This window comes from Mastomys coucha, unplaced genomic scaffold (assembly GCF_008632895.1).
Source record: "Mastomys coucha isolate ucsf_1 unplaced genomic scaffold, UCSF_Mcou_1 pScaffold5, whole genome shotgun sequence".
NCBI classification, from domain to species: domain Eukaryota; kingdom Metazoa; phylum Chordata; class Mammalia; order Rodentia; family Muridae; genus Mastomys; species Mastomys coucha.
This window is the reverse complement of record NW_022196911.1, coordinates 6,477,526-6,487,644: the sequence shown is the minus strand read 5'-3', so window position 1 is coordinate 6,487,644 and position 10,119 is coordinate 6,477,526. Positions and strand designations below refer to the sequence as shown.

General features: G+C 48.2%; 1 protein-coding gene across 6 annotated transcripts in view; it reads left to right on the top strand.

The window, feature by feature from the left end:
- Nucleotides 1–10,119, top strand: part of LOC116079190 (FERM domain-containing protein 1-like) — a 153,188-nt gene that overhangs the window by 140,796 nt on the left and 2,273 nt on the right. The window contains exons 1-5 of one of the 6 annotated variants that reach the window (XR_004113797.1): nucleotides 1,498–2,290; nucleotides 3,692–3,782; nucleotides 8,931–9,104; nucleotides 9,528–9,703; nucleotides 9,820–10,113. The exons of 1 other annotated variant lie outside the window; for it this stretch is intronic. Coding sequence is in view for 3 of the 5 variants with exons in the window: in XM_031355029.1 (XP_031210889.1) it covers nucleotides 2,222–2,290; nucleotides 3,692–3,782; nucleotides 9,820–10,022 (363 nt within the window). In the remaining 2 variants the exon portion in view is untranslated. Of the gene's footprint in view, nucleotides 1–1,497; nucleotides 2,291–2,445; nucleotides 2,630–3,691; nucleotides 3,783–8,930; nucleotides 9,105–9,527; nucleotides 9,704–9,819; nucleotides 10,114–10,119 lie in introns of those variants that run through there. 4 more of the 6 variants (XR_004113798.1, XM_031355030.1, XM_031355029.1 and 1 more) reach the window with 4 other exon arrangements.

Genomic DNA, 10,119 nt, shown 5'->3' with positions numbered 1-10,119 from the left:
CCATTTAGGACTCAAGAGGAGTAGAAGCACTCCCATCCTTGGCACATTGGTCTCTCAATCATCCAAAGTGTCTGCCTATGGCCCGAAGGCTAGGCAAAGAGCAAGCAGAAGATCCACTGGGCCTGGTCTACTTCCCTTCCAGCCACTCCCTATGACACCCACACAGGACCAACACCAACTACGTGCCTTGAGTGTCCCCTGCACTCAACCAACAAGCAGCAACAGTGAGAAGAGCAGCAGCCAGGAAATGTCAGAAGACTCTCTACTCTCCCACAGTGCCTCAGCAGAGGATAAGTTCACCTCTAGCAGGAGCCAGCCCAGAGGTATCAGGGGATGGACCAAGAGGATAAGAAATGCCATGAGGAAGCTGTGTTGCTGCTTGGCACCAAGCAAGGAACCTCGCCTGGGGCCGAACAGAGTCTCCCCCCAGAAATAAGGCACAGGGAGAAATTCCAGAGAAAAAGCAGCAGGCAGGGCCCAGGTACTTTTGTGCTTTGTCCTTCCCAGTTTTCCCTATGCTGGTCTCTCCTTTGTCTCTGGTTTCCATTTTCCACACATCATCCACTTAACTTCTTTCTTTCTCTAAGTACTTTACAATTCTTCTTCAACCCCAAGCCTTCTCCCTCTTCTGGATTTCTCCTCTTCCCAGCAGGGACTCAATATGAGTGATTTCTACCCCACTCAACACAGTTGTCTTGCTGAGCCCATTCCTTCACCTGGACTCCATCTTCCCTAAAGAAAATAGCTCACACAGCAAGAGGATAGAGAGCTATGGGCTCATGGACTCTCTCAGTGGCTACTGGACCTAGCAATGTGCAAAACAGTCACAAGATCTGAAGAGCAGATTCTTACATTTTCAAAAGTAACACCACATTCCAGTAAGCCTCAAAACTAATAACCAGCCATGTCACTGAATAAGTATCAACAGCATAGTTTGCTGGTTACTGATGATGATCATACTCCTGTACGCATGCATAGCTTTTTGCATACTGATTGTCCTTTTGTTCCAAAGACCTAGTGATGCATAAATTGTTATAGGAAACATTTATAAATTTCTTTCAAAAATCTCGCTGGGAAGTAGGGGGAAAAATGACATAAAAGCTAAGGCAAGTCAGAGCCTCACATGGTATCCTATGAATTCTACCTCATTATTTCTTTTGTCTAGACTAAATTGTCTCTTTCACGGTATCACCTGGAAATACTGTCACATCCTTAGTATAAACAAGAGGTTATTTGAAACACATGTCCCAGGAAAAGAGCCATAGAAGCTACAATAGCAAGAGAAGCAGCAGCAGGAGGAGGATAAAAAGGAGGAAAGGAGGAGAAGGAGGAGGAGGAGGAGGAGGAGGAGGAGGAGGAGGAGGAGAAGGTGGAGGAGGAGGAGGAGGACGACGACGACGACAATGACGACAACGATGACGACGAGAAGAAAGAGAAGGATGAGGAGGAGGAAGAAGATGAAGAGGAGAGGAGGAGGAGGAGGAGAAAAAGGAGGAGAAGAAAGAGGAGGAGAGGAAGTGGTGGAGAAGAAGGAGGAGGGAGAGGAAGAGGAGAAGGAGGAGGAGAAGGAGGAGGAGCACCAGGAGCTAAATCCCTGACTTCCCTATCTCTGTGAGTATTGCTGACTGATTACTTCTGGAGCCAGATAGCACACTGAGAACCAATTATGAAAATGATTTAACTGAATATTAACATCCATGGAAGGCATATCAATATTCCTGAGGGGATTCATCCTTGGGAGACAGAGCTACATGGTAGAGGCAGCAGCTTAGTATGTTCTTAATGAGGAACACCTTCTCAAAGCTGATGATGTAATAGGTCTGAAGGAACATTTCTTGGGAGTCCGGGACCCATCCCCTTCTGTCAGGGATCACAGTGCTCCTGTCCTTGAATACTGCTTGAGAGTGGTGGTATTGCTTGCTTTCATTCTAGCAGTATGACCCTGACCACTGCTCCTTGCTTAGTCACTGAGTTCCTGGTCTTTCCCAGCCACTGACTGGATAGGAACAGCATAGACATTGCAGCTACATATGGGAGCTCCTCTGCTGCACTGATAACCAGGGAACACATCAGAGAACTAACATAGTGGGACCACCCGAGTTGGAGGCTCAGGACAGTCGAGTCTGGATTCACTTTCTTCTGCATGAGGCAGTAGACAAAAGCCTGGCTTTGGGAGAGCCCTTGTGTGGTGAATGACAGAAACAGCACCAAAGACCCTGAGATGAACTCAGAGCTCAGGGACATCCTGGTACTACTGCCTACCTTGGAACAACTGTGGTTGTCAGTGCAGGTAAGCAGGGTGACAGTCAGCATTTTTTTTATATTTATTTATTATTATAAGTAAGTACACTATAACTGTCTTCAGAGGCACCAGAAGAAGGTATCAAATCTCATTATGGGTGGTTGTGAGCCATCATGTGGTTGCTAGTATTTGAACTCAGGATCTTCAGAAGAGCAGTCATTGCTCTTAACCCCTGAGCCATCTCTCCCATCTGGATTCTTCAACCAGATGGACAAGGAGTACACCCGGGAAGGCAGGGAAAGGTGACAGCAGGAATTGTGTACAGAAAGATCCAGGTGCAGGGTACATGGGGCTTCCCCTTCTCTATGAAGTACTCCATGCAGCATTGTAAGCACCAACCCTACCAGTCACCTGGAATCTTGGCTTCCTTGGTTACCACAGGATCCTGGGTTGCTTAGTTCCCCCTCAGTCATGGTCTTCCCTGTCCCTCATGGTGTCTGGAGCTTCTATGGGCTGAATTTATTATGTGGGGCCTGCATGATATCTAAGAAGTACCATGTGCCTCCCATTATGCAGAGAGTGACTGTATATGAGTTAAAGAACACGGGCTGGGTTTGCTATGTAGGACTTGTGTGATCTCCAGGAAGAGTGCCCTGTGTCCCCATTACCCAGAGAATGACTGTAAATGGGAGAACTTGCCTTCCCTAGAGGACTCCTTTCAACCTCTTGTCTTTGCTCCTGCCACACCCTGGACTCTGACAGATCTGTAGCTTCTAGTTAATTGATCTTCAATCTCCATCATCTTCATCACTGTCCTGTCATCAAGGATGCAAGTGACATGGGGCACACCCTTTCCCAGGCCACACATTCCTGCCCTACCTTTGCTCTTAGCTTTGATTCTTCCTGTGTGATCCAGGCCATCTCTGGAACAGAGCCTTGCTAGCTGCTCTTGCTAGCACTTCTACCTGGGAGTCAGCAAAGGCTCTGCTAAGGTCACCATTGATGTGAGGTTACCTCTAATATCTGGTGGCAGCACTGAGCAAGTCCTGAGGTGCATACTGACACCACAGCAGGTGACCATAGATTATCAAGATGGATGCCTGCTAGCTGATGTCCTCTGTCCACAACTCAGGCCTCTATAGAACCTTCCCAAGGGGGAAATTTTTAAAAAGTCAGCTGTGTAGGGAAATCCCTTCAGCTACAAGGAGTATCTAAGGAAAGAGGGCATAGCCTCTCTGGGATGGAGCACATCCTTTTCCACTCCCAAGGCTGTTGTTTTGGAGAGCAATGTTTAAATTTTCGCTCTGAAGCCAAATTGGCTGCCTAGGTCCTGGTCCCTGGCTCCAGCCTATGCCTGATCAGGTAACACTGCACCCTTCCTGACCTAGTGTCTCTTCTACGTCTTATGGGGAAGTTCTGCATATGGCTAAAATCTATCCTCTATTCCAGGTCACAGCCACAGGACAAGAGCTCTTCCAGCAGGTGTGTGACATGGCACACATTAGAGAAGCTCACTTTTTTAGCCTCAGTGTACTCAGAGGTAAGCATTGCTTGGCATCTCCTACATAGACTTCCCCAGGCCAAAAAACGGGGGTCCTTGGATTGAGATGTATCTTGTCACAGACCCTGCCACAGCTGAACCAATAAGGCTAACAGGCAGCTGGGTCATCTGTGCACTTATCCATACATACGTGTACACATGTACCACAAAATGATCATAGTACTTAAACAAGTACAGAGTACATGTGTACATATACACACAAACAATCACATCACACATATGTGAATATGAATATAGGCCACACACATAACACAAGCAACCACCACTCATTGTATGTATACCATACTTTCTCATATACATGCACTCCCTTACATTCTTATTTATTTGCAGGTACACATTCAAACACAATTCCATAACTCCATGTTACACATACATATATAACTTACACGTAGTGAATGTCACACATGAACACACAGACACATTGGCTTTAAAGCCATGGGTGAATTAGTCTTCTGGGATCATGTGGTGCCCAACTCAGGGAACTGGTATCTAATATGCAGGACCAAAGCCCGTGATATGCCCAAGATCAAGCCATGTGTTCTGTGACCTTTGTCTTCTTAGCTGATGCTCAACATCCATACAAGGAGGAGCTGTCAACCCATTTGGACTTTGACAGCCAGGCAGCCACACCTAGGAAATGAACAATCAGGTTGGAATCACAGGAGACCATGGTAGCAAGGTATACTCTCTAGTTGATGGGCCTGTAAGAGCCTGAAAGGAAGAGGGGTCTGGGGTGGAGTAGCCCCAGCTAGATACCAGCTGAGGAAGCCAGGTTGCACAAAATGAGCCTTACTTAGTCTGAGAGTAAATGTTTGCTCAGACTCTGCTGTCTCCCAAATGTGGGAACACTCCTCCTAGAAAGGGCTCAATTCCTGCCAACCACCTCTACTACACATCTTCCTCCACACCAGATGTCTCAAAAACTCAGGGAACAAATTATAAATGCAAGGATAAACACAAGGAAAGAAGCCAGGGTTCCCTTCACAACTGAGAATTGAGTATGTTTTCTGAGAAAGGGTGACAGGCTCAGAGCTCACCTGGGGACCTGAAGAGAGCAGAAGGCTGCCAGCTGAGCCAAGTATGCAGTCCCTCCAACTGACCTCCGAATTGATGGACCTGTACTCTTAGCATGACCTTGGGTTCCCTGCTTTAGTTATATCAGGACCTATACTTTCACCTTTTGGAGACAGAGATGGGTCCAAGCAGTAAAGGATAGTTAAATGTGGAGAACAGGAGAGCAATAAGGTAAATACACTGGTGTCAAAGACACTGAGGGTGAAATGCCTTCCAGTGTGCTCTGAAAAAATGTCCTATTTTTAAGATGTGATCTTTTCAAACCCAGACAGGCAGCTCCATCTTGTGGCTGTAGGTGAGCCTCATAGTTCAGCTTTAAACAGGAACTGGGCTTCTTTCCAGGTGTGCTAAGTCATTAAGCAGAGCTGTACCGAGGTATCAACAGGCTATCAGTGTTCTTAGAATGTCCTTTGGTAAGTGCCAATCTGGGGCTGATGCCCAGAAAAGGTGAATGAGTGTATGGAAGGTTCTGGAGTCATAGGTATGTGACTACAGAAGGCTCTAGAGAATGAGGGCTTCTGGGAATAAGTGAAGAAGGTTCTGGAGAGTGAGGAAGTGTGCTTATATGGAAATTTCCAGAGACATAGTACGGAAACCAGACGTAGGCTCGTGGACATAGTTCCCTAAACCGGTGGCTAGTCAGGTGGCTATACTAAAAGTTCTAGAAGAGATTTTCAGGAGGGATGAACTGCTTTGGTCTAGTGAATGACTTTGGATAGGTAGACAGGCTGACTGGGAAACAAGTCTGTGGCATGCGTTTGGCCCTGTGCCTGAGACTCTCAAGTTCCCTTATTCAGGAACTCTCTCAAATGATGCTACTTGTTCCTGGGATCTCAGCTGCTAGAAGACTACACCTGCAGGGACAACCCTTGTGTTGTCTTACACTTCATCCATGTGTAAGGACCCTGTAACAGGAGATGCCATGTGTATGAACAGACTAGGGAACGGCCCTCAAGAGTGCTCAGAGGCCTGTGGACCAAAAAGCCAGGCCTAGGAAAGATGAGGGTGCAGAGCTAGCTTCCATGGAGAGTCGCTCTTCCTGACCCTCTGCCCTGCTGCCTTCCAGTGACAAGACAGCCCTACACATGTACTACTGCCACCTAAGGAACAGGTACTGAGGTCCAGGTGCATGCACTAGAGAGGAGGTCAAGTTTCTGCTGGCCGCCTGTGGGTTACAGGCTGACCTGGGCAGCAAAGAGTCAGTCCATGTGGGCAAGTACTTCAAGCCACATGCCTATTTCCTATAGTAGGTAAGGCTGTGTGCCAATCTCCTTGTGTGTGTGTTAGAACAGCGGAGTCTGATGTCCACTCACCATTAACAGAGGAGTATGAGTTAGGGAGAGAGAAGGACATGAAGGCAGAAGGACCCAAATTCAAGGGTGCTCCCCTACCCCAACACCAAGTCTGCAAAGGTTGGCAGTGTTGTTTCGGAGCTAGGGCCAAAGTAGGCCATGCCTTTGGATCCTATATAAGCCCAGATGGCTTGACATCTCGGAGTCCTTGGCCCACTCAGCTACAGAGTGTTATCCACCCAGCCTCTGTAAGGAAGAACAAACCCAGGAACCTTAGGCTTTCTGTGACGCTTTTTCCTCACCTGTACCCTGGAAAGGGACATGGTGAGCAGCAGCTAGCTCTCCTTGCAGAAGCCTAGCTTGACTGCCATGCAGAGCTTAGGGTTCTGGGAATTGTGGGCCTGGCTCATGTACTCTGTAACTGGTCCCCAACCCACACACCTTACTGTCCTCTGTGCCTTAGGCCTCACACATATGCTTTGCAGAGCTCTCTTCAGTCCCAGGCTGGAGACCAGGCAGCTCTTCTCAAAGCTTCCCTCAGTCCACAACCACACAGTCCCTCACTGGAAAGTTTCCCCAAGAATAGTGGCTGTGAGGCCAAAATGAACTCCACAGACCTCTAAGGAGGGCTGCTTCTGTGGTCCATGTGGGCACCTGGGTGACATGAGAGGGGAGTGGAGCCAAAGATTTATAAGCATCACATCCTCACCTTTGGGTCTGACGTTATGGCAGATAGCCTAACTCACTCTGCTGGACATAAGCTCTAGCCAGGGAGTTGGTTCTGACTGCAAAGGTCAGGGGAAGGGGAGTCAATACAGAGAAAGGGCAGGGTAGGGTCTGAGATAGCTGGTGACTCTGTTCTTAGATTATCAACAAGAGAGGAGTTGACAACATCCTAAGGTATGTGCCTGCCATGCACCACGAACAGCAGGGCCTTACTTCAAATGAGGCAGTACTATGCAACATCAGGGATGCCTGCCACCTTGAGGATGTTCCTGTTCACTTCTTCAGGATGTACAAGATTGACCCTGAGGTGCTGGTGTGGGAGGAACTCAGGACCAGTTTGGACACAATGCCTGACAAAGTAACTAACCAGGCAAGAGTAGGCTGGATAATTCTTAGGGCCTGGTTGTCATGTGGTGAGTTGGTGACTGTCCTGGAGGTGGCAGGCTGAGTTTCTCTGGTGTCAGTTCTGTTAATACTTTGCTCAGCCTCTGCTGTAACTGGTTTGGTCTAACATTGATTGGACTGTTATGCCTGGCCTCTCTGGCTGTCTCACATTCAATGCCTTAAGCACTGCATGGCCTCTGTTCTTGGGTAACAGCCACCCACAGTGCATAGTAAGTGTGGAACATTGGTCTATGTGGTTCACAGAACTGAAATATCTACAGACGCATACCACATCACATGTGCCCCCCATGGCATATGTAGGGAAACCAAGAGGGTCTTAGACAGAACTCTTGGTTTGTGGGCCCTCTAGCCTGTTAGGAGAATCACCCTACTATTCTCCTGGGACTCATTCTGAAAGGAGTGACCATCTATCATCTGAGGCCTCCTCCTCGCTCTCTCCCATCTCCTGTTGCTCCAGATCCTACCCCATGCTCTGGTTTCCACATCCCACATTCCCTCTCTCTTTAGGAGGTAGACTACACTCCACAGCTGCTCAGAGACTTCCCCTGGTCACATATTTCATAGGTGATATTTCTGGTGGGTGTCTGAAGGTGCAAGGCATCCACAAAGCTCAGGAGTGCTAAGATTCCTGAACCTACCAACTTCACCCTCAAGATGGGATCCAGAGCTCCCTGCGAATTCTCCAAACCCCCAGGTATCTCTCAGCCCTCACATCCATGTCTGCTGACACAGCTTACTGGTATTGAGCTCTCTGAGATGTGTATACTCTGGCTGCCACCAGTTTACCAGTCCCACTCAGCAACAAAGGGCAAAGACATGGTACCTTAGAGATACACCTGTTAGCCTAAGTAGGCCTTCTTTATTCCTAAAGCCATGACAGTGAGGATGGCTGGACAGGAAGCTGCCTCCTGACACTGATTTAGGTTCACTGAAAATCGTGTATGCAAAACTTGTGTACAAGGGAGTCTGACCCAGATTTCTTCTGCATTCTTAAAGCTGCAGACAGACAGTATTCACAGTGACCCGAGACCTGTTTCCACAGGGACACAAACTTTCTAAACGAAGTGTGGGCCAGGTCGCAGTTGGGGCTTATGATTGACATTAAGGTATTTCTCTCCTGCTTCTGAGACACTTTCTGGACTATAAAATCACATTGTCCTTCCAGTCTGTCTGGGGGAAGATGCTGGAAATCCAGCCACAAGGGCTGTTGGCAACACGAAGCTGCCCTTCTACAAGGGCCATGCCTGGTGCTCCCATTACCTGCTGCAACAGCTTAGTACCACCCACCAGCTCCACGTCAGATGCCAGCCTGTGCTGCAGTGGCTACAGCAGCTAGAGGAGGTAGAAAGTGGGTATTAGTTTCACCTGGGACAGCGCACATAGCTGATGGCCACACACCCTCTCTAGGGTCTGAGGATATAGCATATCAAACTTTGAGACCCACTCCTAGGGTTGGCTGACTGTGCTTGACTGGGCATCCGGGCCATACCTTCTGTTGCAAATCATCACTGCTGATAGTCATCAGCTCCTGTCTCTCCCTACCAGGGGCTTAGGATGAAATGTGGGAGTGATCTTTCCTTCACTCTAAGATGCCCATGATTCTACAGTGTCTTTTTCCTTACATCCTTAGCCTTGCAAACAGACAAAGATGCAACCTGCAAGGGGGTAGCCTTGGTGCTGCCCAAAGACCCACTCTTGTCTCCAATTTTTAAAGACTCCACTGAGAGAGGACCTGACTTGCTGCACACTGAAGCCACAGTGTACAGGCAGGAGTGTGTGCCTGTTTCTGTGTATGCACTTGCAAGTATGTGTGTTCATGCATGTAGGGGGGTATAAGTTTATGTGTGTATGCCTGTGTGTGTGTAAATGTGTGTGCATGAATGTGTATGAATGTGTATATGTGAGTGTGTGCTTGTGACAGAGAGGGAGAGAGGGAGAGAGGGAGAGAGAGAGAGAGAGAGAGAGGGAGAGAGAGAGGGAGAGAAAGAGAGAGGGAGAGATGGAGAGAGAGAGAGAGAGAGAGAGAGATGGAGAGAGAGAGAGAGAGAGAGAGAGAGAGAGAGAGAGAGAGAGAAGAGTGTGCCTGACCACAATTATGAAGCATGAACAAGTAGAACTATATGCTCATGTTATAAGGCAGGCCCTCAAGGATGTCGGGTGCTTATCCCACAACCATACATCCTCAGAAAAAAACTGATGGGTTCTGTTTTCATCTGGTCTCTCCTAGGTGACAGACCACCACGACTGCTCAGGATGACTCTGTAGCTAAGAGACAAGATGTCACAGCCTAAAGAACCATTACAAGGGGTTGCTAGGAGACTGATGGGGACAAAGTCCATTCACAGTTGCCTAGCTGTCATGGGAATGTAGAGCTCATTCACCAAGAGTGATTCGTTGCTCTAGGTACCTATGGTCTGATGTATCTCTAGGTTGTCTGGACGCTGACCACCACTGTGTCCAGGAATGCAGGGGTACTTCGTGCTCCTCCAACACTAGCTCTTGTGTTCCTTTTCACACAGATAAGAAGAGCTTTCAGGAATCCTGTATCAGTGACCTGCTGGAGCTGCACCTGGACGTGGAGCAAAGCAGCAGGAACTCTCTGGACAATGAGGACAATAAGAGCAGCAGACAACATCTCTTCCACTACCTCTCACTCTGCTCCAAAGGTGAGGAGCTCCCACACAGCAGGCATCAAGCAGAACTCCCAGCAGGGAGAGTGTGAGATGTCTGTGGATGAACTTACATGGACTGGAGCTTCTGTGGGAAGACATCTAGTGGTTCCTGGAGCAGCTGCAGCAGGCAGGACACATGGAACTGTA